The following is a 27,624-nucleotide window of genomic DNA, read 5'->3' on the forward strand; positions in this document are numbered from 1 at the left end:
GGATGACTTCAAATCATTCCAACTGTGCCTTGCAAAAGAGAGGAGGGGAAAAAGACTCCAAATCTATTATCATCAGCAGTCAACAAATTCTGTACTGCCCTTAATAACCAGTTAAGATCTCTACTACCATCTTCTCTTAGAGAGGGAGTGGCAGTTTTCCTCTTCACACATCACAGAGACAAGTTGCCTATTTGTCTTCAGCACCAAGCTGGGGAGAAGGCTGGGATCCCTCCCTTACATTCTGAATGATATACTGAACTTAAAGCAAGCAAGCAAGCAAGCAAGCAGGAATGCCTCTTGAATTAGGGCAAATGATCCACCTTCTTCAGAGCCTGAGTTTTTAATATGCTATGATAGTCACCTGTCGTAAACACATTTGTAAATCCTTAACTATGTCACACGCATCTTTTAAACCATGTATACACAGGTCAAGATGTAGCTTTCCAAGGATTGTTCATGGTTTTCACTCCATGTACAATCATCCCATCTGGTTTTTATGGTTTTCCTATTTGGATATTTTATCCATAAAGGCAATTATATTTCAGAAGCCAAAAACCATGTTAGTTTACCCCGAAAAATGGCAATGCAAATAAAGAAATCTACAATTTTCTTACAAAGAGCATGAACAGATGATAACTCCTGTTCTATTACCATACCTCTGAGTTTAGAAAATTGTAACTTATTAAACTTTTCATGCCACAATGCCATATTGATAACATGCTAAAATGAAGGAGAAGGCTATCAGTGGCTACTAGTGTTGACAGCTCTGCACTATCTCTGGTATCAGAGGCAGTATGCCTGCATATACCAGTGGCTGGGGAGCTTGGGCAAGAGCAACTAACCCAGTTCTTGAGGGATCCTGTGTATGGCTGGTTTGTCACCAAGGGAATGGAATGCTGGATAGACCATTGGTCTGATCCAGCATGGCTCTTCTTATGTTATGTTCTGTTTAAACTACTTCAATAGAATAGTAAAACAAGCAACCCAGACAAGTTCCTGAGATTTTTACAAAATGCATGACATGAAACTGCAAAAATTCTAACTCACTCGTTTCTATGGACTGGATCAAAAGACCCCTTCTGCTCAACAAACAGAAGCTTTAGATTCAACCAATTTCTAATGTATAGCCAGAAATAATTAATTTTTGAAGCAAACCTTTAATAAATCCTATGTCTGACCAGTTTTCTAGTTCTGCGATGTTACACTGGTTTATTTTCTTAAAAGTACAGCACATGCCATTGCAATTACCTTACTTTAGTATCTTTAATATTCTTCAAGATAACAGTAAAAGTGAGCAAATTATCACTTTGCAGTCATTCAGTATTTTTGCAACATCACCTTATCATATTTTTTCTATAATGATTCTTCTCACACTTGATGTTTAAAAAATTCTAGTTTGATTAAGAGAACTATCTAAAACTATGTATTTAATATCACAAGTTTCAAGGATTCAAATTGGTAAACTCATACCCCTTATAAATGTGAACATTTGAATTCTAAAGGTAACAATATTAGCTTAAACATGTGGTATGGTGTATTTTCCAGAAATAGTGGGAACTTCCAGGATTCTTTTGAGAGCTAGTATGAGTCACATCAATATATTATTTGAAATTAGTGTTGTTAATTTCCAAGATATTGTTTTGTGTTTAACTCATGAATTTGTCAGAAAATAAACTGCACTCCAAGTTATTATTATGGAATTTATTACCAGTGTAGTAATGTTTTTAATCTTGAGAACATAAATGACAGTCACCTGTTTCATACCTCATATATAGATATCCCATAGCCCACTACTTCAAATAACAGGGAATACTTTTTTAAAAAGTGAGTTCTAATTACAATAAGATCTGGAAGTGATGAGGAAGCTAGACTTTCCAAGCTTTTTCACAATCATTAGGTTATCTAGCCACTGTTAGCATGTGTTTTTCATAAGCCAATACCATTTTTAGAAAAAGATTTTGTTGGAAACTTTTGTACTCAAGATGCAAGTTGCTGTCTCTGCACCATCCGACAGTGCAAAGTAGAATTCTCAAATGTACTCTAAGCATCCAACTACGTTCAGCTTTCAGCCTTTTTATTATCATTGTCAATGAATGGGGCCCCAGTCAAATTAAGCTGCCATTTTAGGTTAAAGACTGAAGAGCCTCTGTTGTGCAATAGCAAGACAAGAACACTCCAAGCAACAGACGCAGCATTCTAATTGAAAAAAATAATCAATCTCAACTTCTATTCAAAAAATAATAATTAGCAACTGTGTCTTTTTACAAAAAAGTGTAATACTCACACATTACTGCAAACTAACTGGATTTACAACTGAGATAAATCAGCTATCCATGCTGCTAGGATCATGGTCACTAAGATTTTTTGCCTCCGTTAGAATGATGATCTACAAGAAAACAGAAATATTTGTTCAACTTTTGTTTTTTATATGTATTTTACATATTATTTGAAACGTACAAACACATTTCCTCCAGGAAAAAGCTGTGTTTCAGCTCTGAAGAAAACAAATTTCACAGAACATGCTTCTGGAGGGTGGGGCGGGGGGGTATTGCTTTGAGAATTTAAGTTTTCAAACCAAAATCTATGAGGACTGAATGGTCGAAAAAGCTTGCTGAATTTTTTTCTTTTTAAATCTCAACTAGATTTACTTAGAAAACACATTCAGTTCTATACCAAACAAAAACAAAGGCAAAGTAGAATGAGTTGGCTGTTGCATCGAACAATCTCTAGCAATTCAAAGGAAACTCCCTGTGCATTTCTACTTTTCTTTTGTCCATTGTCTGTTTAAAAACTACTTTAAACCGAAGCATGAGCATATCCAAAAGTGATCCGGAGAAACTCATCCAATTTATTGTACATTCAGAAAGCTCCCGGGTGCTTCCCCCCACCCCCCCGGGCTGCCCCACCATCAGTTTGAGGGGGTGTCTTAACAGTGCGGAAGGGTGTCCCCTCACGTAACGCTACCAGGAAAAATGAATGCAATATAATGATGGCTGCTCCTTCTCCCCGAGTCTCACTAACAACCTTCCCTCCCCACCCCCTCAACAGCCCCCACCACCATCCATCTCCCCAACGTCCGCTTCCCACTTCCAGCAGACCTGTGTTCAGCACCCACCCACCACAACCCAAGGAGAAACAAAATCCCCGTCTAACCCCATTTCCCCGTATGAATCAAACCTAAACAGACGCACTCCCTGACCGCCTGGCCTCAAACCACCTTTTCCGCTCACCCTCAAAATGGCCTTGGTTTCGGGAAGGGAGGGGGAAAACTACGGCCACCAAGGAGACCTTCTCAGCGACCCGCTCCCGAAGAGGGGAAGAGAGAGAGAGAGAGAGACAGAGAAGCGCGCAGGCGAAAGGTGGAGATCGGGGAGGGGTGGGGGGGAGAGACAGAGAGAAAGGGAAGCAGACTTGGTCCGCGGGGTTAAGTCTCTATTATGTTGTTGCTGCTGCTGCTGCTGCTACTGCCGCCAGCCCAGTCCAGCCCGCTTAGATAGCGTCTCTCTCTTCTTCTCTCCGCGCCCCCCCCCCCCGCTTTCTTCTTGGGCTGTTGGGAAACAGTCAGGAGCCCCGAGCCCCCCGCCCCCGCGTGTGACTCCCGTTTCACTCCTACCGCCAGCCTCCGCGCTCCTCTTCGGGGAAGACAAATAACCCCGGCGCAACCTCGTGCCTCTCCTCTCTTCCCCCACACCGCCACCACCATCACCTCCATTTCCTTGCGCTCTTTCTCTCTCTCGCCGCCCTCCCCACCCCCCACGGCTCCATGTGTCCGCAAGCAGCCCCCGGGTCAGACTGGCGGGAGGCGGCCCCCCGCACTTTGTTAGCGCTTGTTGTGCTGCCAGGGCCGGGAGCGCTCAGCGTGGCCAGCAGGGCGGAGGGAGAGCGTTCCCGGGAGTCGCTCAGCCTCTCGGCTCATCCCGTCGTCGTCGTCGTCGTTCCCTCACCCTGCCTCCGGCGGCAGCCACGCACCCCCTCCCTCGCCCCCATCCGCACCCCGAAGACTTTCATCCAACTTTTCTCTCCTCTTAATCACCCTCCAAACTTGCGCTCGAGGAAAGGCGCGGGAGGGGGAGGGGGAGGGGAAGAGGAGGAGGAAGAGGTCAGGAGGAGCCGCCAGACTCGCTCGGGCTCCCGCTCTCCGGTGTGTTCGCCGCTTCTTCCTCCTCCTCCCGCCCTCCTTTCTCTTTCTCTTTCCCCGCACCCCGCACACATCCTGGGAAGCTCGTCGGCCAGGGGATGCACATGGACCAGCGCAGCGCCCGCGGAAGCCGGGCGAGGAGCCCCGAGAACGCACCATGCTCCATTGCTCACTCCGCGCTCTCGCTCGCTCCCCCGCGCCGACCTGCCGTGGGGCCCGGCCGACCGGACAGCAGCAGTTCATGCCGGGCGCGCCGCTGCCCTCTAGGCTGCGCTCGAGTCGGCTCTCAAGGCGCGGGTCACTCACCGGGTCAGGACGGCGTCCTCGGGAATGAAGAGGGGGCAGGAAGAGTGCCGAGCAAGCCGAGGAGCGCCTCCCTCCCTCCCTCCCTCCCTCCCAAACAAACAAACCAACCGAGAGAGAGAGAGAGAGAGAGAGAGACCCCCGCACACGCGCGCACGCACCGGGAGCTGGTTTCGGCCGGGCGGTCAAAGCGAGGCGCGCGGAGATCCCAGAGCAGGGCCGGCGAGAGGGGCGGGGGGTCAGTGAGGGTCTCGGGGTCTCCACCGGGTCCCGGAACCGCTGCACTCCTTTGTGTAATTTCACTCGATTCAAGTTTAATCCGATAGTTCCCGAGCGCGTCCGCAGAAGCCGAGCGACACACCAGCCAGCCAGGCGGCTGCCGCTGCTGCTACCGCCCCCTGCCTGTCCGCTCGTCCGCCCCCGTCGCTCGCTCGCTCGCTCGCTCCCTCCCCCCTCCCGCCACGAGGCGCGTTCCCGGCGCTACTACCCACCCTCCTCCTCCTCCTCCTCCTCACGGGCGAGCGGGAGGGAGGGGGAGGAGAGTGCGCGCGCCCGCCCTGACCCGCCCGCGCGGCTACACGTCATCAACCACTGGCATAATTTATGCAAGAATCCAGTCCTCCTAAAAGAGCGGCGGGGGAGGGGAAGGAGGGTCAGGTCACTAACCTCGCCGCCCGCCCGCGCTCCTGGAGCGGCCTCCGCCGGCCGCAAGGCGCCCCTCCCTGTCCCCGCTCTCCCGTGAAAGGGGAAGGCGGCGGAAGGGGCGGGGGAGCGCAGGTCCCCTGTTGACAGGGCGCTGGGGACCAGGCGCTCAGACAAGTCGACACCCGCCCCTCAGGTAGCCTCCGCAGCCGCCCCCGCCCGCAGCCGCGGGGGGGGGGCCAGGGGGCGCGCGGTGCGGGCGCGCATCCACCGGCGCACACTGGGAGGGCGCCGCGCCTGCCCATCCGCGGGCGAATGGCCGAAAGCCCCGGCGACAGGGCGGGCGCATTGGCAGGAGCCCCTCGTGGCCTCGGGCGGCCGCAGCCTAACCTGGCCACACGGAGCAGGCTGTCGCCGCTCAGGCCAAGTGCGGCATTTCTCCCCCTCCGCTGCTGCCGGTGTTCCTGCTCCGGGAAAAGTTCTCTAACGCCACGGAGGGAAAAGGAAGGCTCCTTCTCGCTTTTCGGCAAGGGCGGGCGGGGGGGGGGGGCGAGGGAGAACACCTGCGGTCGAAGGAGGGGAGCACTTTTTGCGCCGCCGCGGAGAGCCGGTTTCTCCCTGCACAATACCCGCACGCTCGCATTCAAGCGTGGTCCCACGCCACGTACCTGTGGCGATTTGTTCCTTCGCTCACTACCAATGTCGGCATTATGTTACAAAACCAGGCTTCGCACCGCGTCCAACCTTAGCGGCACAGTGCAAGGGATAAACCACGTCTCCTGCGTGAAACTGCTTTAGAAGTTTGATCCAGCTCTTGTCTGCAGTCCTAGCAGGATTTCATAATGTGAACTAGAACAAATGATCATAAGCCAGCTGCCTTCTTCGGAACAACACCTTGAGGTCCCGCAAATGCGATAACTATAAAGGGGGGGGACTCTTTTGACGTGGAAAGATATATCCTCCCTGCCCACTGTGAGAGAATAAAGGCTGCACAACGTTCGTTAAATTCAAGCGGTATATAAACGAGCAGCACTGAGCCAACCCCTAGCCTCTTCGGCCATAATAAACTATGTTTTCAAACCAGTTGAAGGAGGAACTCTGGGATGTTCTCTCCAGCAGCGCTGGGTGGGGAATGCTGGGAGCTTTGGAACTTTTTTCTGTCTGAACATGCATAGGATTGTGCCCCTAATGGTCTTTTAACTACTGTGCTGTAACCTTCAAGGTCAAAAGTAGGAGGAAAGTAGTACTTTGAGCTTTTAAAAGGCACAGACATGATGACCAGTCCTACACTTGGCAGGACTAAACATTAAACTGCAGTAATTCTTCATGTGAACAATATCTGTTGGCCATTTATTTTCCATCAGGCCCCTTGACCCTCAGGATATAGAATCGCCTATAGATTCTGCCATGTGCCCTCCTGGCATCCACCATTACTGCCTCTGGTGAAAAGCTACTCTTGGAAGCTTTTTTTTTTTTTTTTAACTCATGATCCAAAGTGGGTTTTTACTTGAATACCCATTTTCAGATAAACAGGTGCAAGTTTGAAATATCTCAATGCCTCACAGTTATTAAAAGCAGAAGAGGACTCAGTACATGGCTCAAGCCCTGCTTTACTTTATTCAGTGCATGCTTAGAGTGTAGTGTCTAAATTTGTCTAAATTTACTGTTTTACATGGATATTGTGTATGTGAACAGGATAAAAATATAAACTGCATGCCAGTTAGCCCCAAACGTACTCTATTTCCATACTTAGACTGATGGGAGTCCTTTCACAAGTACACTTTTGAAATGCGGAGGAAAGAATTCATCCATTAATTTCACAGAATAGAATGGATGATATGAGTAAAGGGTGCTTAAAAGATCACTATTTTGCATTAATTAGCCCTGAATATGCATTCTACAACATCCATTTATTTATTTTTATTAAAAAGCCTGAAATGTAAGGCAAATTGTTTTTTCATGAATCAGTTTGTACAGGAATCAGAAACCTTGAAATGCTGTGAAGGGTGTCATTTGCCTTTGTCTAAGGCTTCCTTATACTGAAGGTACATACTCTGCCGATACTGAACCTGGGGTTTACAGGGCATATCATGCAGATATTCCAAATACTAAACCTCTTGTGTCCGACATCCCCAGGTTGCACCATAAGAAAGCAATGTGAAGATTTGCAAGAAACATCACATTACAAAACAAGAGCCAAATTCTTCTTTGAGTCTTTCTAAAGAGTACGTAAGAAAAAGAATACTTTGTCTATCCAGGAAAAGCATAGCACTGCGCATTCCATATCTGCATAATGTATGAACATAGACATACTGACAAAAGCAAGACTCAACTGAATCACAAAAATGAAAACCAGTTTTATATAACTGCACTAGAAAGAAAATATGATAAACAACTCTTGAGATTAATGCAACATTAAGTTCCATCAGGCTACTAAACAATGCCTCAAGTATTGCTGGGAAAACTGCTACACACAAACTAAGAATTTGAATTCTATCTCTTTTTCACCAAAACGGTGCTGACTATCTGAATCTGGATGTACCCCTGAAGCTTATGATAAATGGAGTTTGGAAAAGTAGTGCATAGGAGGATTGGAAAATAGTTCCTTTCTGTAATTGCCAGGTATCAATCTAGAGATCGTTCTTGAACTTTTCAAAGAACCAAAGCAACAGGAAGAGGATGCTGCAACTTTTCACTAAACCCTACTCTTCCCTTAGTCATTTTGCCCATTTCCTGCTCTTACTGGCTCCAGGAAACAGGACTTCAGGTTTGTTGCACTGTATGTAAGAGGGGAAGGTGAGCAAATACACTGTAGCAAGTGTATTTGTAGCAGTAGCAAGAGGCAAAACAGCACATTGTAACTTCTTAAAGATATACAGTATCTATATTTCTACTTAGCAATGCTATCCTGAAGCCTCAGATGCCTGGAAGCTACATTTAGGGCTGGCTGTACTATTAGGTAGAATAAGGTGACCAATGCTGTAGGAAAGTGACAGCAGTTGCTCAGATGTTTCAGCAGAACTCCCTTCTGTTCTGGTGAAAGTAGAAGGGAGTAAACAGTGTCACAAGGCCTGCCCTGGACCACCTAAAAAACCAATTACCCTCAAGCATGGTGGAAGAGTCCAACAGTGGAGGAGGATTCAATTTCTTATCCAGTTGGCTTCTGTACATGGAGGGGGGGGGGGGGGGGGGGTGGGGGTGTCATCTTGTCCTTTTTATCAGGCAGCCAAATTTCTTGAACCAACTCCAGCCACATCTATCTGAACTAGCTGGTGACAGCTAGCTGAATTTATAAAAATAGCCCTAGTAAAACCCCTTGCAAAAGGACAGCAAGAGAATCAGACAATTTCTCTGTATAGACATGCAGTAGACAACATTAATTGATCTTCATTTTTTTAAGTATCCCAGCTGCTGTTGATTGTGTTGAACATGACTGTCCAAGGATTTATTACTCCTATGTATGAAGGCATATAATACCATGGGCCTTTCTAGCCCACCACTGCAGAATGTAAGAAAAAAATAATAGGGCATTTTTTTGGGCTCCTTGGTAGAACAGCAGAATAAAACATGCAATAAATAAATGATCAATGAAAGGTCATAGGCAAGGCAGTGGAAAGGAAGTCCATTTTGGTATTGTTTTATTTTGATGGATCTCAAAGTAATATTTACTGTTAATGTACTTGTACAGAGCATGTCCCTGTTGAACTTCATCCTAAACTATCCCTAAACACTTACTTCACACTTATTCCATTTTACATCCTAGGAACAATACTGAAACATCACTTGACAAAGTTTAACCAGTGAAGACTCCTAGAAGGGGCAGACTGTTCCACAGAAGTGCTGTGGGTGGCAACAGCAGGTTCCAAAATTAATTTAGTACTAGCAACATGCTACTGTCCCCCATACCAGAAGCAGCAGGATGATCTGGAGATGGTAAATGAAATCAGGAAGACCCCCACATGATGAGGAGGAGACTTCAGTTACTCCCATATTGACCTGCTGAATGCATGATTCAGTCATGACAAAGAGATTGATTTTTCCCCATACTTTAAGTGATTTTCGTTTAGAACAGCAGGACAGGTCATCAACCAGAGAGAGGTGACCCTGGATTTAATCCTAAATTATCACACCCAAGTCCTAGTACAAGATGTAAATATTGTGGAACCAACTGGAAATAGTAACCACAGTACACATACATATTTGCACACACAAAGTGGAAAATTTTCAAGTAAGTCCAATTCAGTCACATTTTATTTCAAAAGAAAAGATAGTTCTAAAAGGAGGGAAGTGTTTAAAGGATGTTGAAGTGAGGAGGTTGGAATTCCTTCAGATGTTACAAGGTTACTCATAACCATAATAATAGAAGCTCAGCTAGAATGTATACCACTGGTTAGGAAAAATAGCTCTAAGTGGTCACCAACATGGGTAAGAAGCAGTGCTGTTATTAGAAATTTAGAAAGTGCAGGACTGGAAACTCAGGTGGTCTTGGCTGTGGTCCCCACTCAGCCATGGAGGTAACTGGGCAACTTTGGGTCACTCACAGAGTCTCAGCCCAACCTACATCACAGGATTGTTGTTGCAAGGATAAGACGAACAGGAGGAGAATTATGTAACTCACCTTGAGTTCCTTGAAAAAAATGGAAGTTTTACCCAATTGAAAAAAAAAGGTAGCAAAAACTTGCACAAAGGGAGTGCAAGCCAAAAACAAGGCATGCAAACAATACAGAATTATGCAGGGTGTGGAAAAAGTGGAAAGGGAGACATTTTTCTTCCTCTCATATAATAGTAGGGCTTAGGTTTATCCTAAGAAATTAATGGGTGGGAGATTCAGGACAGATAAAAGGCAGTACTAATTGATGCAGCACATAGTTATACTATGGAATTCACTCCCACAAGTTGTAGTGAAGGCCACCAATTTGTATAGCTTTAAAAGGGGACTGGACAAAGTCTTTTAGGAGAAGGCTATAAATGGCTACCTCCAGAATCAGAGGCAGTATGCCTGTGTACATTAGTTGCCAAGGAACATATCCTGCTAGGGAGTTTCCCCTAAGCCAGGGGTCAGCAACCCGCAGCTCCGGAGTCGCATGTGGCTCTTTCATCCCTCTGCTGCAGCTCCCTATCACTCAAAATATGAGTCACAACAGCCAATGTGCAACACCCGCTGGGACATGATTTATTGAGCTTTTCAACCCCCAGTAGGCCAACCATGGATAAATCCAAGAAAAGAAAAGTTTCAGAAGAAAAAAAAAAAACGTTTAATGGTACGTGGACAGATTCATTTGCTTTCACTGCTGATGAGACTGGTTTACCAGTATGCTTAATATGTGGTGAGAAATTGGCAAACAACAAAAAGTTGAATGTTGCAAGACATTTCCAAACACACAGCCTTTGCTGAAAAATATCTGGATGGAGATGAGAGAAAAAAAGCCATTTTGGAACTGATGCAGAAGTTGAACTAAACAAAAATAATTTCAAGAAGTGGATTAAGTCTGCAAATTCAACTACATATGCTAGTTTTGTGGCAGCTCAGGAAATAGTCAGGCATGGGAAGCTGTTCACAGATGGAGATTATATAAAAGAATCATTGATTTCATAAATGCAACACACTATAGTTTTTTATACATAGCATAAAGGTAAAAGAGGATATACGCAGTGTTATCTTCATTTTAGATGTCTAAAGGGTTTTGTGGCTCCTGGTGTTTTCTTTTCTGTGGGAAATGGGTCCAAATGGCTCTTTGAGTGTTTAAGGTTGCTGACCCCTGCCCTAAGCAGTTGGCAAGTCACTGTATGAACAGGATGGACAGATTAACCCTTAGTCTGATCCAGAATGGCTATTCTTATGTATCCTTTTTGTTTAAAAAGGATGATTATGTTTTAAACAGTTACTACTTTATTTGCTCTTTAGAAGGCCAGATACTGAAGATGAAACTCAAATATTTTGGCCACCTAATGAGAAGGAAGGACTCCCTGGAGAAGAGCCTAATGCTGGGAACAATAGATGGCAAAAGAAGAAGGGGATGGCAGAGGATGAAGTGGCTAGATGGAGTCACTGAAGCAGTTGGTGGGAGTTTAAGTGGACTCCGGGAGATGGTAGAGAACAGGAAGGCCTGGAGGAATGTTGTCCATGGGGTCGTGATGGATTGGACACAACTTTGCAACTAGCAACAACAACTTTATTTGCTAAGAGCTTTATATTTCATATTTAAATCAGATTTACCTATTGTGCTAGCTCAGAGTTTAGAGTGAACTGCATTAATAACAATCCAAAAGAATGCTTCAAAGTTTTACTACTAAATATATCCAACAAATGTTTATCAGGCTCCTTTGCCCATTGCCTGAACCCAGTATTCCACATTATATACAGCTGAATCAGTGTGAATGCATACTCACCCTTCTCCATACATACCTATTTTTTTCCATAGCAGCCCAAACTGGGTTTTCAGGTTATTTCACCTGAAAGTGAATTAGCTATAAGTATGGGTGTTCCCCATCCAATGACGTACACTTTCCAGTTACGGACTCCACCTTATTTACATGCCCAGTCAGGGACTGCCTCCAAAGTACATGTCCCAGCTCAAATGCCCCTGCTGCATTCCAGTCTGCTTTCCTTTGCCCCCTCTAGTTTAAAGGCGCTATTTTCATATTTTTTTCAGCACTTTTGGCAGATTTGGGCAGTCTGCAGTTTTATAACAAATCTCCAGGATTCTAACAGTAATTTATGCACTCTAGGATCTTGTAATGCTGTAGTATACAGTGGAAGATCCCTATTGCTGCTTGTGAAGTGTGTGTAGATACATGTAGGTCATGCACAAAGTATGAAAAGGCCAAAGAAATACAACCCTTAAACGCCAGTAGATGGTTGCACATTGCTTTATATGCACGATCATACATTCACATTCATTTCCTTTAGTTTGGTGAAGACTTGTGAGCAAGATTTTCTTTCTTGAGTTTTTTAAGAAAATAGTATTTTGTCACACTGTCCACATGCAAATTGTTAGCAAAAAGGAATAATTAAGGGGTATACAGACATATTACAGATATACAAATGATGGACAAACAAGAACTTTCCCAGGAACTTTCCCAAAAGAGTGGAAAAGCAAAAAGCATCCATCTGAAAACTGAGCAGTGGGGAAGAGCAAAACATTTTTCAGAGCCATTCAAGGACTCGTTATTAGCCAGTTCTGAGTAAAACAGCCTCTGAAGATGTAGCAAACACTCCTTGGAGCAGAAGCAGTTCGTTCCGAAGTTGGACCCACTGGTGTGGACTGATGCAGCTGATGGAACATGTTCACAATGAGTAGGCATATGTATCACACAGGTTATTAAAGTAGGGGCAAATCTGGAGTGTGAAAAAGATCACAAACTTCTCAAAAACTGGACATCTGTGTGTAAGTACTGTGTTCAAGTGTGTTCCCATCACCAAACTAAAATTAGAGTTTAGAGGAAGAACCAAGATCCAAGTCTATTGGTTTCTGATATGTTTAGTAAAACAGATGTGTACATTATCCTACTCTTTAGGGGTATTCCCTCACTTCCCACATACATATAGCTTCATGTTAAAATGAATCCATTCACTATGTAACAAGTGACTCAACATGGTATTTAGGTGTTACATGACATGTCAAAGATGCATATGTCTGAGAAGACAACAGAATGCAAATTGCTTTTCAAGCATAAAACAGGTTTTCCCAAGTCAAATACAAACGTATTTCACATTATCATTTTGAGAATTCAAAATATAAGATGGTTTAAAATGTTCAATTCAATGATTTTTAAATGCTATTGACAATGATAACTAGTTCTATGGATAGGTCATCTTTATTCTTGAAAATGCTAGTCTATCTAAATATATAAAATGCTAGTCTACCTGTTCTGGGGTACTTTTGCAAGGGAAATACAGGCAGTACCTGGGTTTTGAATGAGTTCTGTTCCTGAGAATGTCTTTAATTTTGTATCTAAGTCAGATCATGTACAATTGACCCTTCACATTCATGCGGGTTAAGGGGCAGAGAACCCTGGTGAAAGTGGAAAAAATGCAAATATCTGTAGCCACCCCCCCCCCAACTCACCGGTTGCCTCCTCTTTGCACCAAGCAAATACCAGAGAATTTTTCCTATCTGAATGAATGGGACACCAAGACATACTTTGGGCCCCCACTCCCCTTTTTCTTCCTCTCTATGGTGATGATGATTTTCTGCAGGTCTTTAACTTGAATTATTTGTTTGTTTGTTTTTCGATTTATATCCTGCCTTTTTCCTACAAAGGGCTCAAGGCAGCTTACATCTCCTCCTCCATCTTATCCCCACAACAACAACCCTGTGAGGTAGGTTGGGCTGAGAGTCTGTGTCTGGCCCAAAGTCACCCAGTTCGCTCCATGGCTAAGTGGGGACTAGAACCCAGATCATCTGAGTCCCAGTCCCATGCTCTTAACCACTACACCACACTGGCTCTCCAGTGTGGCTCTTAATCTTTTTAAATTAATAGGCTTTATAGCAGTTCATTCATAAGTATGGGTTGTTCTTAACTTAGATGTTCGTAAGCCAGGGACTGCCTGTACATTCAGCTGAACCTCTCCCTGGAAGGTATGCATGTGGGCCCCCAAGATAGCAGGTGTCTCCCACCTGTATGGCTCACCTGTTCTGCACCTTTCTCTGAAGAAGGCACAGTAGGTATATCACAGTATTGGTGATCTGAATCAGATGGTGGTGCAGTTCCTCACTCATACCACTGAATCTTCAGAAGATGTAAGTGGACCCTTCTTCCCAATCTGTTTCAGCTGAGGGAAGATGAAAAAAAGCACCTCCACTAGATTTGACCTTGAGATGCCTCTTCACAGATCTTAGCAACCCATCCTTCACTACTTCTTGGAAGACAAGGGTGTGTGTGTGTGTGTGGGGGGGGGTAAAATTAAAAGGGGAAGATGAACCTGGAAAGAACCACCTAAACAATCAGCAGATTCTAGCAGCTACAGAGCTCACACTACTAAGGGAAAAGTTAAAGAGGAAGAGTCACCATTGCACAAAGGGTGGAAAATTTCTGAAACAGCTGCAAAACTGACCAGGTGCAGCTCAGAAGGGACTCAGTGGAAGAACCAGTGAAATGCATATGTGAGCTTTTAAAGAAGACAGGTCAGTGAGCATCTAGTCTGTAGTCAATTTGGACCATACCTAATAGCATTCACTCTTCAAGTGAATGGGTGCATGAAGTAAGGTAGTCTCAGACCACATCTCTGAGTGGCCATTCAAATGACAGTGGCAGCCTTCCAAACATCTGGGCAAGGCTGAAATATCCTTATGACGCACCACAAATATTTTCCCACCCCTTCTCTGCAGTATCACCTTTCTGTGCTACCTCAACTCTCTTCCACCTCAATGTACAGTTTATCGACCTGCCTTCTCTGTATGGCCAGTAGTAGATCCTTTGGCTGCAGAGGTCATTGAACAAGTACTTGTATCATTGCTTAAGCAGGAGGAAGCAGGTAACTCACTGAAGAGGTCTGCAGAGCAGTCAGCACCAACCACATGCTTCTGTGCAGGCAGGGCTGGAAGAAGTATGGCACCAGAGAAAAAAATGCAACTTAATTTTTCATTTTCATGGTAAGTTGCCACATCTCTCTTCCTCATCTCCACACTTTGCTGTTCTGCTCCTATCCCATCTGTATAGCAAATTAAAAATTCAAAATGAGCAGATTGTCCTGCTGTGCTTTCAAGGGCACATTCCAGCTACAATTTGCAACATTCTCTTGTAGTTTACTAGAGAGAAGGGGATGGAAGAAATATTTCAGTTTCATTTCTGAACCATGTACTCCTGTAATACCAGGTTAAGTAGAGAAGGCATTGCCTTAGCCACAAAGGTGGGTTCCCACCATGGGTGCTAGCAAAGGGATTGTTTTTACTGGTTTGTGAATTTGGATACCAGTCACAACACACTCAAAAGTAGCTGTTTCATCTGTCTTTCTTTTTCACTGTTTCTCCACTCAACTAGGATAAACCTTGTTCATCTATTTAAGAGGTGTTTCCTCCTGCTCTGCAGGTATTTGCAGCTAATTAACTAAGACCTGCTTGTTCCTGACTTTGGGCTATGCAGGCTGGAGAGGTGCTTTTGCACCCATAGCAGAGAAGGGTGCTCTCCTAAGAATGCTTCTGCAGCTTGATGTTTCTCCCTTCTCATTCTCTGTCATTTAATTTACATTATAAAACCTGGCTCCTTCTGCTCAGCTAAGGAGTTTTCATAAGGCATGAAGCAATCAATAGCAGAAGCTGCTTTCTCCCCACAGCACTGCCAAGGAGTCAGGCATTTTTCAACTCATTCTAAATGGCATCCTTCTCACAACTGTATTTATTCGCCTTCTTCTCCTTCAAATCCTCCTGTCTTCACAGCTAAAGCATTGTCATACATGACTACTCGAACCCATTGAGTTACGGCAGAGAAAGCTGAAATTGCTGCTGTGAAGAACTTTGTTTTATTTTAAAAAGAAAAAATGATCAGCACAAGCTCATCCAGAGCCACTGCATGATACTGTGCATGGTTTCTATCATGGCTCACTGCACCTCTAAGATAGAGGTGGATGGGAAGGGGAAGAACTGTCTCTCAAAATGACCACACATGATTTTTTTGGTCTGCGGTGGCTGGAGACATCTGCCTTTTTGAACAAATTCTCTGATGCCATGAACGCAGCAGCTGTAGCAGAGCAGCATACAGAAGACTGCTATACTGTTTACTGAAGAGCACTGCCCATACTGAAGCTGTCTGGACATCAATACTGAACACAGATGCCTGGGATAATGCCAGATTTTGCTGAACTTTCCACACACCTTTGGTCACTTTTGAAATCATAGCAGCAGAATAAGGTCACATAATCATTCAGACACAGTAATGAGGAAATCTATATCTGAAATAACAAGTTGTGGCTGACTATGTACAAACTTGCTTTCAACATTGGGTGCCTTCCTCTCAGTGCTAACTTTGGAGTTGGGGAATCTACTGTATGTAAAATCTCCAGTGAAACAGTGTGTGTTGCAAATAAGCTCTGCCAATCTAAAGCCTGAGGGAAGAGAGAAAACACAGATGGTTTCCATCTTATAGCAGGTGTCCTGGATTCTTCACATCCATGTTTTAACACACTTTAGGAAGGCTGAGGCATTCTACAATTGTAATTGTTTCCATAGCATGGTTCTCAAATCACTTGTGGATTATAAGGGTAGATTTATGACCATAAACACTCATGTTTAGGGGAAAAAACATAATATCACTATACACTGGAATTCCAGGTTTTTGCACATCAACCATGGCTCATGGTACTATACTGGGCTCCAACAGAAACACTTCCTGCTGCCTCAGAACCATGCTAGATCACGCTTTTGACCACTTGAAAAGATGGTAGTGCTTCCTTTACATGCATCTGGTTGTAAAGGAAGTATTCATACCAGATGTCATTGACACTTGTTGAATCCTGCACAGCATTTTGTGAATCAAGGAGAGGATAACCTCCTTGAGGACAGCTTCCAGAGCCAGAGACTGAGTATTACACCACTGAAATCAACAAGTGCTCAAATCAGCCCCACATCTAATAAATCCATCATCTGAAATAGCAACATGGCATGAAGCACACTATCTGCATAGCTATCTTTAAGTAGATCTAGGATGATTACCATACATACTATGTGTATGCCATACACAGGTCCTACAGCAGTAGACTTATTCCACCTGCCACTGTCATACTGGCTAGTGAACAGTAGGTAAGCCCTCCCATTCCCACCATACCCCAATTAATGCCATAGAAAACTTACCCTGTGTAAACATCCTATCCCCATAAGTATACCTTTGGCAAGCCTGAGGAATGCAAACAGTTCCCCCTCACAATCGTCTACCTGACAGCATTCTCCATATAAGCCTCCACCTACCTCATTAGTCTAATTAACACCTCACTTTTAACATACAACTGCACCCCATTTATTTACTTCATAGGCTATCCCATTTATTCAATGCCCACCCCATCAACATCACTTTTATGCAGCATTTCCCTTATCAGTAAACTTCATATTCTTTATAGTGCTTTACCAAACTTATTTAAATTAGTTGCCAGAAGTACTCTCTTCGGTGGCAAGATCTGTCAGCAGAACAATCTAATCATGATTTCACAGCAGCAAAAATAAATAAACAAATGAGTTGCGCTGTTGTGTCCACTTATGAGAATTTGGGAACTGCTCCACAGTAGAGATGGAGGGTGGACTATGTGGGGAAACTAGGCTGACAACAGGGTGGCGTAGCAGTTAATAAGGAAAGCTCACACAGAAATGCTTATCCTGTTCTCAGAGAACAGTTGTGAGGGGCTTTGACAGCATGAGCTAAATATGATTCTCTGATTAAGGGAAAGTATATGTGTGTGGGGGAGCAGGTGATGTGGGAGGCAGACCTTAAACTGCTTCTCAAGTTGTCAGGCACCAGAAAGGGGCACGGATAATCGCTCCTCCAACTGATTAGAAGAGGAGCAGAGACGGGGCAGTGAGCAAAAGTGCCTTTTGCTGTGGTGCATCAGGGCAATGAGGTAAAGAGCAAGTCAGAACAAGAACTGCTGCTCGGGGGGGGGGGGGGCTGGAGCACAAACAGGAGGGAGGTGGGAAAGGAACAGTAAGCCATGGCTGCATCTGTGCATCTCAGGAAGTGGAAGGAAAGATGCAAGAACCCATGACTGCAACCTCTCAGGCAAGTGAAAAAAACCCTGCAATATCCATGGACAAAATGCAAGACATTTTTTTTTCAAACCACCAAAGAGAATGTCAGGGTTTAAATTTTCTTTGAAAAACAAGTTTCATTCTGCCAAGGGGTGGGTGATTGACCAAAAAACAAGTGATGGCAAGTCTTGGAGACACTGATCATCTTTCAACACCATTGTGGGTTATTCAGTGAACCAGCAGCCCACAGTGGTTTGTCCTTTGGGTGGGTTAGGAAAATGTGTGAACCTGCCCATTAACTTGCCTAGTTGGGACCATGAGTACAACAGCACTAAATGCCAACATAATCTAGCATCTAGCATTGAATACTGAACCAGTATATCCCATTAGTAAATACATACATGCCATTGCACAACATCCTTAAATCCTCAAAGCTTTTTTATATTTGCCCATAAACAGGGAGGTTAATTAGAAGAAAAGCATATATTAAAAGTTAAGTTGAAACTTCATATACCACCTTCAAACATCAGTGCTTGAAAGCCAAGTGAAATTTTGTACATCAAGCTGATTGAATTTGCTTTTCCCTTTGGGAAAAAGACAAATACTTAGCCACATATAAGTATCCTATATATTCAATTGGGATTCAATTGTACAGAACAAGAAACATGATAGGCAAATGCACTATTTTTTTTTCAAATAATGCACAATATCCATAAAGAGCCATTATAATTAAAATATTTGCGTATTTGCCTTTTTTACAATATAATTTCTTGAAATGTTAACAGCTCACTAGGGAGGTAGGGACATAAGAGTTGTTGAGAGAACTGTATGTGTGAGTTGATTATAAACTCAATTACCACACTGAACTCATGAAGGAAATAAGTTGAAGATGATGACTACAAGTAATGTTTCCTTGATGGCCTCTAGGAAGGAAGAAAAATAAAGAGAAAAACAGCATTGTGGTAGAGGTTGGCAGGATTAAAGGGGTGTGTTTATATCTAAATTTCCACGATGTTGCCTAAATGAGGAAACTCATTAATATTATAGTGTAAGGTGAAACAAGTTAGCACAACATAAATTCTAAAACACAAAACAAGATTCAGAAATAGCCAAAATAGTAGACTTAACACCTGCAATGTTCCATAGAAAAAGAGTGTGTGTGTGTACATTTCTACTTAACATAGGAGTGTGAAATCAAGATAGATATAGGTCACTAAGATCCATTGTTAATATTTTATAATATGCTACTAAAATGACATTGTGATTTTGTGTAATCACTGCAGCACTAAGTTATTTTTGAGGCTGGATTAAAAGACCTCCATAACTTTCTTATGCCACAGCACATGGTTCAGAGTATCTTGCAGGCTGTTAATTACTTCATTTCCTCACATCTGTGAATCTAGTATATATGATTCAATTTTGTCCTTTCTTGTCATTTTTGAAAATAATCTTAAAATAGTTCTTTACATCAGTGATTTCCTTTAAATGAGTTCTTTGTGTTAACTATTAAGCCACATCCTTATTGTTTAGGCGTCTTAAAGTTAGCCAGCTCAGATTCTTCTACAAATATATTTGCATATTTTGTCTCAGGAAGAACAAAGCTAGAACCAGACAAATCTAGAGTAGGGTTGTGACAGGCAAACTTCCTGAAATTGGAAGGTTTGCCCAAGTTTAAAAAATCCCAAGTGAATCACTCAAACACAGTAACACATTTGCTGTTGTTTTTACAACTGTCAAAAATAATGGAAGACGTGCAAAGTATGCTTCCATATATGCATCTCAAATATGAAACTGTTTGAGACATATTTGTGAGCACGATCTTTAAAAATATGCTATAGCTTTCAGTTAGAATAGATGTGACTATTTCAAGCACAAGAGGAAGAGAACAAAGTTATCGTAGCCTAGCAAAATAAAAGCACACATTCTTAAAAAAGGCGGCGGGGGGTGGGCTGTGAATATCTTCTAGAAACATTAGTAAGGATTCCTGATAAGAATAATCACATATTTGTTTGAAGAGGAAAGCGGTTAATAACCTACAGGAAACAAGTAGAAGTGAGAACAAAAGCGCGCCCTTCCCCCATTACGTCTGGAAAACCCTTTCCCACCTAAATTCATTAACTGTAAGAACACCATCCTTTCCACCGCATCACTTCGATGTTACTAAGATGCTAGCCGTCCTCCAGCGCTTAGAATCTCTTGCTTTCTCGCAGGATGATCTACAGATGTCTCCTGTATTACCGTCTTTCCCTGCAACCAGAACAAGCCATCCTAACTTAACGTGTTTACCCGTCCTCAAGCTTTCTGGCCAAGTTTCATTAACGCACCTTGAGCCCTACCCCGATCCCCGCATGCTAATACTCTTTCCAAATGTACTTTTCCCCCAAAAGCTGTTTTCCTTTTAAAACCCCTGATATTCCCAGAGTTTAAGATTTCAGAGCCCAAGGGCACGCATCCTGCCCGCCCGCCCCGCGCCGTTTCCGTTCTGTTTGCACGCCGGTCTTGCTAGGTCCTACTCCGCCCCACTCTTCCTCCCGGGATTCCATTTCCCCCGCCTCCTGTTCCATTCCGTATCCTACGTCACAGTCTCAGGGTTTTCCTTTACCCTGACGGCACTTTCCTCTGCGGCGTGGATTGGTTGCGATCCTGAGCCAATGGTAAAGCAGACGCCCTTCCCCCCCCGCAAATCGCTGCGTAGATCTGGCGCGGCGCAGTCAGGTTCCTTAGTCCCTTGGGAGCGGGCGTCCGTTCAAGAGGTGGGCGGGGAAAGAAAGAAGTAGGAGGGAAATTCTCAAGCACCAGGTGGCTCCAGGCTAATCCCGTAAATTTGCGAAGAGGTACTCATGCTAATTTAAAGGGGCGGAGCAAACGCTGCTCAAAGGACTCAATGAAAAGGCGACGGGTATTAAAAGAGCACAATGAACCCAACTCTAGGCCACTGAATCTTGAGTCGAGGAAAAGCGAAGTGGCCTTATTTTCAAAGCAGCCTTCAGAAACAGAGAAGGCAGGTTCCACGCACCCGCTCCGCCTTAGCAACCAGAGCAAAGCAAATGTCCGCCTGTATTTTTATACAGCCGCCCGCCTTTAGTGTCCCCAGGGCTATAAAGGAAGATCACACCTAGCAAGTACAGAGCACTTGCTGCCCCCTCAATATCCCACACAGGAAACAGAAAATGTCCCACGTACACAATCCCTCCTTAAACCAAGGGAAGCGGATTACTCCACTTAATGCACGCGCCAAAGCCACCGTCCTCCACGACTCCTCTGGTGACCCATACAGGAAACCTCAGCAGAGTGCCGTAAAGGAAACGGAGACACCCGCTTCCCTCCCCGCCCTGCGCCGCCTCTGCTGCATCCTATCAGTCTCTCGGACATGGGACGTGGAGTCTTCTGGCTCTTTCGCAGCCGGCGGTTCCCTCAGTAGTCCACCCACAGGAAATGAGAGAACCCCTCGCGTTGGCCTTCAGCATTTTCCACAGGAAACACAAAGCTTCGCACAAAAGATAGACGCTTCAACCGCTTCAGACCTTCATATGATGATTAACTCTTTCAGCGGCACTTCAGCAGGTGTGAGCCTAAGCGTATTATTCAGCAGTGAATCCGTATTTATGTACATATTTTGTCCTGAATCAGAGCCAGTATGTTGCTTAAAACCAGTTACTGCGGGACCAGAGTGGGAGGCTGCTATTGCACTCCTGCCCTGCTTGTGAGCGTCCTTGGGATATCTAGTTGGCTGCCATGGGACAGCACGTTGATTTGGATAGGGCTTGGGCCTCATCTTGCACCACTCTCACGTTCTTAGTTTGGTGAAGCGACTCACTTTTCTCCTCACTTCGTAGGAGTAAAATAGAAGCCAAAATATTTTTGCCTAAAGCAATGTGGTTTTAAGATTTGAACCCATGTCAATCTGGCAAATCCCAGCAGAGCTTTGGCTTACACCTGCACGATCTTTTAATCTCTCCAATTCGCTCACAGAATTAATTTCCTGGGGAGCACCAATCCCTAAGTGGAACTGATTTAAAATAATTTAGGCTGCAATCCTGTATCCACTTAGTTAGGAGTATGTCTTTGAATTCAATGGGATTTATTTCTGAGAAGATACGCATAGAATTGATCTGTTAATTGATTTCCCTTTAAACTCACTTTTGCTACTTAAACCAAGAGAAGGCAAACATAGCAAAAGGAGGAACCTTCACCTTTTCATTGCATAATAGTAGGGAAAGTGGGGATTCTACCAATGTTGTGAGCTTGGATAATTTTAAATTATTAAATTTCAGTTTGTATTAAATGCATTAATGTAATGCAAGAGTTTCTTATGCTGTTGTGCATGTGATATATTCCTGGCAGTCATTTATGTTACCTCTAATCCTATGCACAGTTACAGAGAAAAAAACCCCTCTGTCTCCCACAGGAACCACCCCTGTGAACTGCCCAGAGAGCCTCTCTGACTGATGGATGGTATATAAGTTTTTAAAAATAGATAAGAGCTGTATGACTTTTTCTCTCTCTAAACATGTGCAGGATTCTCAGGATGGAAGACTCTAAATGCCTGTCAGCTGAATAGTCTTTCTTTAGGAACAATATTGGCACATGGAATATTTGCTCATGTATCATAGTACGCAATTTTGTACTTAAGTGTTACTCTTGACTACTGGAAAGTACAAAGAATGGAGGGCAAGTAGGTTTCTGCCATTTTACATGTGACTGTTTAAGAGAAGCAGGGAATAATTAGTCTAAATCAAAGAAATACATCTTTACTGGATTTATTAGTCTTTAAAGAAAGTTGTGTTGTAAGCTGCCCCGAGGCTTCGGCAAGGGGCGGCATAGAAATGTAATAATAATAATAATAATAATATTTAGAATGCAAACTTTTGGATTCTGTGGTGCTCTTGACATGAGAGGTGGTAAATTATGGGATTTGCTGTTCATCACATCAGTGCTCAACAGCCTGCTCTAATCTATAACCATTCAGTGATTTGGGGCCAGCACATCACTTCCCATGAGCTAAGGCATCTCTGCACCAGGAACCTGCAATGTTTTGTGAGCTCATCTTAAATATTCAGAAAGTGTCATCACAAAATAGATACCATGATGGGACAATCACAAAACACCCATTTTGCAAGAAAGAAACTGGTGAGGCTAAACAAGAAGTAACTTTCCTGCATCCACAACCTGAGTACAAGGTCAGGATGAGCTCTGGGTCTACGGGAAAATTGCTAGGTCTCTGTCCCTAGTCCCTGATTATAGGGGGTGCGATGGGCCCCCAAACACAACTGCTCAATGCACAGTTCATCCTATACTCTCACCACCCTTCTCCTTTATCAAACTCAGCACTGCCAACATTTTGATTCAGGCTTGCTTTAACTGAGTGTGGATGTGCTGGAAAAAGGTGTGGGAATGGCTTCTTAAAGTAAAAACTATTTCCTATCGAAATTGAAAAGGTCCACCAGATCAACCATTAAAGCCATCATCAATATTTTAAAAAGTAACCATTAAAAGTTCATCTTTGACTATTATGGTTTTCTAATGTACATTTTCATGTCTTCTCATGGTGACACAGAAAGGCTAAGTTCATTGGTTGTGTATGCAAGGATGCCTTTAATTTTTTTTAAATTAACATATCTATAAGGAATCATGCTTTCTTTATGCAAACATAACTTGACAGATCTATACCACCACTCAGTGATGTAATTTTACCTCTCCAGCCAATACTGTGTGCAATGAAGTTTTCATAGTAATCTTCTTTTAACTCAAGCCAATCGTACAGAATTTGAGTGGCTAGAGCATGCAGGGAATAAACCTCTGCCTCAGACCCTCCTTTATTGCAGCCCGAATAGGGTAATATACTGTAATTGGTTTTCCACATTTGCCAAGAGTCTGTTTCCTCTTATCATCCACAATATTTAACATAGGGCTTGTAATAGGTCCAAAAATAATAAAATCTGTCCCAAGAATGGAAGTGATAGATCCATAACATGCTGCTTTTTGTCATGGTCTTGGCTTTGTTAAAGAGTCTGTTAGTAGTTTTTATTACCACATGATGTGGTTTCTTTCATGCGCAGCAAACCTAGTAAAGACATTTCATCAGCTACTTACATAGTACGGACAAGAATTATTTACAGACGGAGACTTCAGTACCACAATAAAACAAAATTAGCAGGGTATACTATTAACAAAGTTACAATGTAGCAGAAAGGAACTCTACACCTCAGCCAGTGAGAAAGGAACTGTACATGAACACATGTACATAAGCTTCCTCATAAAAGATTTCTGACAACTGGAATACATAGTATTTGTAAGCATATTTACTCAATACGAAAATGTAATGTTTCTGAGCTGCCTTGAGTGCCTTCTTTAATAAATGTGTAAAAATAGGAAACTGATATTTATTCAAGAAGTTTAATCCAATTTAGCAGCAATTGCTTTTAAGAAAATATAAGCACTGTGTCACCTCTGAATCATGACAACGAAAGAAAAATGCCACTTGTTCTTTCCCTGCAAACCTCCAACTGCACAATTTCCCTAGTGATCACCTCAACTGGTGCACCCCTTTCTACAGAAGCTTTATAAAATCATGAGAAAGGTTTTGTGCAGTAATATGGAGCCAGTATATCTGGCAGCTGTTACTAGCTGTTATTACCTACCTTACTATGGGAGCAGTCAAGTATGTGTACTGATCTCACTTCCAATAGCATATCCAAGTCCTCTTACAACCAAATGTATTTTCGGCATCTCTTAAAGCCACAGTATATAGCATAGTATATCTGCTATATTGGTGGGGTGGGGGGGGGACATAAAGGTGAAAAAATGAATATACACTGAAACAGAATGCACACATTTAGGTAAATGTAGGAATTTCATGTTATCTATGGCATAGTACATTTTTCTTCCATGTCTTAGAAGCCTATGGATTATGATCATAAAGGACATGTACTACATATGTATTTGCAATAATCTAAGTAGTTTCCTTTACTCTTGCACCCAGAAACACTGTATCAAGCACATTAAAACTGTCATGCCTGAAATGTTGTTTTATACAAAACCAAAGATTTGTCAATATGTAACAATGTAGAAGATGCAGTGCAATGTATCAGAATAAAATAGTTGTTGATGACATTAAGATCAGTGTAAATGAAGAAAACAAAACATATGTAGAATGTGATGAACAACAGTGTAGCTTTATGTTCTACAACATTTCACAAGTCTCTGTCTGGCAGTACTGGGCACTTATATTTGTCTGCCATATTGCTATAGACTACGAATTTGAGAATACCTATTATCCTTTGTCAGTTTTGGAGACACAGAGTTAGCACACTGCAGTGGCAAATAGGTTAAATGAGGCCCAGGCAGATTTAGTTTCAAATTTATATTCACCCAGCTTGCTAGGTGATTTTGGCTCGCTCAGTCTGAGGCTACATTACAGGGTTGTTTGAAGATAAAGTAAGTAGGGGAAGAATCATAAACAGTTGCCTAAGCTCCTTGAAGAAAAGATGCATTAATGAAGTAAAATTGTCTTTCAGTGGAAGAGATTTAAGTGCATGCTTTTGGTCACACCATTTGCCATTATTCAGAATCAATGGTTCTTAACTTTTGTAGAGCAGTAAAGAGAATTATGCCCTAAGAAAGCATACAGTTTGTATATACTGCCACATAATTTTTGTCAGCAACAGAGAATATTTCACTATAGAGAGCAACTAGGTCAAGAAATTTTCATGGTCAACCCACTTGGTTCCTTGCAGTTAGTTTGTTGTAACTTGGCATGTAATTTCACTATCACCCAGTGAAGAAACACTTGTTAATTCATGACAGAGCAGAATACTATACTAAATATTATTGGGTAATTCTGCAACCAAGAATAGCAGGCTAGAATCAACCAGGCATCACTGGTCTGGTTCATATGACACAACAGCCAATCATTGCTTCACTTATCCATGGAAGCTGTCACACTGTACCAGTTGCTTTTTTTGCATGACACTCAGCTTGTACTGTGCAAATGCAGACAGCAGGAATTGTTTGAGGGTTACACTATCTTCAAATAGCTCATGCATGTTTTAGAGTTATTTGAAGCCTGCAACCTAGATTCACATGACATGGAATCCATAGCAAGCCAGATGCTCAGCCCAGTGTAACAGCCTCTGCAAATAAATTAACAAATGGTGGGCCCTGATATTATGAAAATTATCATCTTCAACCAGCATCAATTTGTTTTGTATTAATATTTTAAGGCATTTCTTACACAATGCTTTGTAGGTCAGCATAAATGGAGCTGGATGCCCCTCAATGAGGGCAAACTACATTCTTTCAGAGAAGTCTATGTTCTTGCCAAGTTCTTGAACAAAAAGTCTTGCTCTGAGACTCTTAGAGGAAGGCATGGGATAAAAATGTTTGTTACTGAATGACCACCAGAACAACCTAGAGTTGGGAGATAGTCATTCCCTGTCTTTTTGAATATATCCAATCGGAGCATGCTTTTACCTCCAGGTACTAAATTGAAGCAGAAAGTGATGAATTTTTAGAAACTCAGCAACACAGGTTGTGTTCCAAAAACAATAGTTCCATCTATTCTGAATATTCTCTGAATATATTATTAAACAGGAATTTATTTTGCAGTGTGGTAAACTAATTCATTAGAAGCATGGGCACAATGAAAATATTTTTTTTATGTAAAATAGAGTACTAAAGCATTTCCAATTTTTGTTTTTGTCAGGATTTTCAATCTGGCAGTTTTATTGTCACACCCCCTTCACAATAGACAAGATGCTGACCATATTAAGATTACAAGTTGTCACAAAAAAAGGGAAAAAATCCAAAATTAAAAAAAAAAATTACAGTCACTGTACATCTACGTTGAAAAACTGTCCTTGATGAAAATATACCTAGAGATGGAAGAAAATAATGTTTTAAGAAATATTAAAGTCTCATAATATACCTTTTCATGAGTTTCAATGCTTCCTGTATTTTTCATTAATTATATGTTTTAACCTACATAATTAAGGCATACAGCTAATCCATTTCTGAAGAGGTGCTGTGAAAGTTGTCAGCAAATAGCAAACATTTGGCATTAAAATAGGTAACGCATATGTAGCTTGTAATAATATACATAAAGCATTTTTTTTCTTTTTTGGACTCTAGGATAATGACAAGAGGACAAACATGCTAACTTGTCAATAAGATTTAAAATACAGCATCTAAGCCATTTCTAACAATGCTTCTGTAGTTCCAAGCTCTAGATGTATAGAATTTATGCAAATGCATTAAAGAATTAAAGCTTGGCAAATACACCCAAGCAGGTTATTAAACTATATATACAGAAATAAATGATAAATACAGAATTGAGTCCTTTTTTCTTCAGAGCCTTGAAAATGGACAAAAGTTGAGGACAGTTCTACAATATTAAACATTAGGTAACCACAGTAGTCAGGTAACCTAAATACACAAACTGATTAAAATAGATGATGTTGTAGTGTTTAATACAGTTCGTAGGCAAGGGCACAAGACAACACACATTTAACAAAAATAATCACATCAATTGACTTGGAAAGTAAATGGAAATATAGATATGAATACAATCTCCAAAACCTGTCTTTAAGTGAACATTAACCATTTATTCAAAGTTGTACAAGAATTTGAAGAATAAAGTCTTCTGCAACATGATGCCATCTTACAATAATTTCATGTCGTAGTTGAAATTGAGCAGGGAAGGGTGAAACAAGTTAGTAGGCCCCATCAGGCAGCTAGGAAGTAAAAATATGTTCAACAGCAGCCTCCGCCAGCCTGTTGTCCTCCCTGATTGCCTGCAAGTGTTGCATTAGTAGCAGCATGCTGAGGGCCGATTTTAATGCCATTTGCCTGAAATAATAAAAATTGAAT

General features: G+C 42.5%; 2 protein-coding genes and 1 long non-coding RNA gene across 11 annotated transcripts in view; all 3 read right to left on the minus strand.

The window, feature by feature from the left end:
• The window catches only part of CHD7 (chromodomain helicase DNA binding protein 7), a 199,346-nt gene extending 194,489 nt beyond the window's left edge, over positions 1-4,857 (minus strand). For 4 of the 9 annotated variants that reach the window (XM_044423952.1, XM_044423954.1, XM_044423953.1 and 1 more), the window contains exons 1-2: positions 4,603-4,857; positions 2,285-2,386 (exon numbers count right to left, since the gene is read on the minus strand). The gene's annotated coding sequence lies outside the window, so the exon portion shown is untranslated. Of the gene's footprint in view, positions 1-2,284; positions 2,387-3,230; positions 3,356-3,613; positions 3,717-3,993; positions 4,019-4,294; positions 4,393-4,444; positions 4,514-4,602 lie in introns of those variants that run through there. The other 5 variants (XM_044423945.1, XM_044423948.1, XM_044423950.1 and 2 more) reach the window with 5 other exon arrangements.
• A 7,078-nt stretch (positions 4,858-11,935) lies between these two features.
• LOC123020423 lies at positions 11,936-13,844 on the minus strand. Its single transcript, XR_006414091.1, has 2 exons — positions 13,718-13,844; positions 11,936-12,422 (listed from the first exon to the last, which is right to left on the minus strand). It is a non-coding gene; the product is annotated as an uncharacterized LOC123020423 (long non-coding RNA).
• A 12,601-nt stretch (positions 13,845-26,445) lies between these two features.
• Positions 26,446-27,624, minus strand: part of RAB2A (RAB2A, member RAS oncogene family) — a 42,623-nt gene continuing 41,444 nt past the window's right edge. Inside the window, exon 8 of the mRNA XM_044423737.1 lies at positions 26,446-27,603. Coding sequence (XP_044279672.1) covers positions 27,508-27,603 — 96 coding nt within the window. The 3' untranslated portion in view covers positions 26,446-27,507. The remainder of the gene's footprint in view (positions 27,604-27,624) is intronic.

This window comes from Varanus komodoensis, unplaced genomic scaffold (assembly GCF_004798865.1).
Source record: "Varanus komodoensis strain SLA01 unplaced genomic scaffold, ASM479886v1 scaffold14_1, whole genome shotgun sequence".
Classification (NCBI taxonomy): domain Eukaryota; kingdom Metazoa; phylum Chordata; class Lepidosauria; order Squamata; family Varanidae; genus Varanus; species Varanus komodoensis.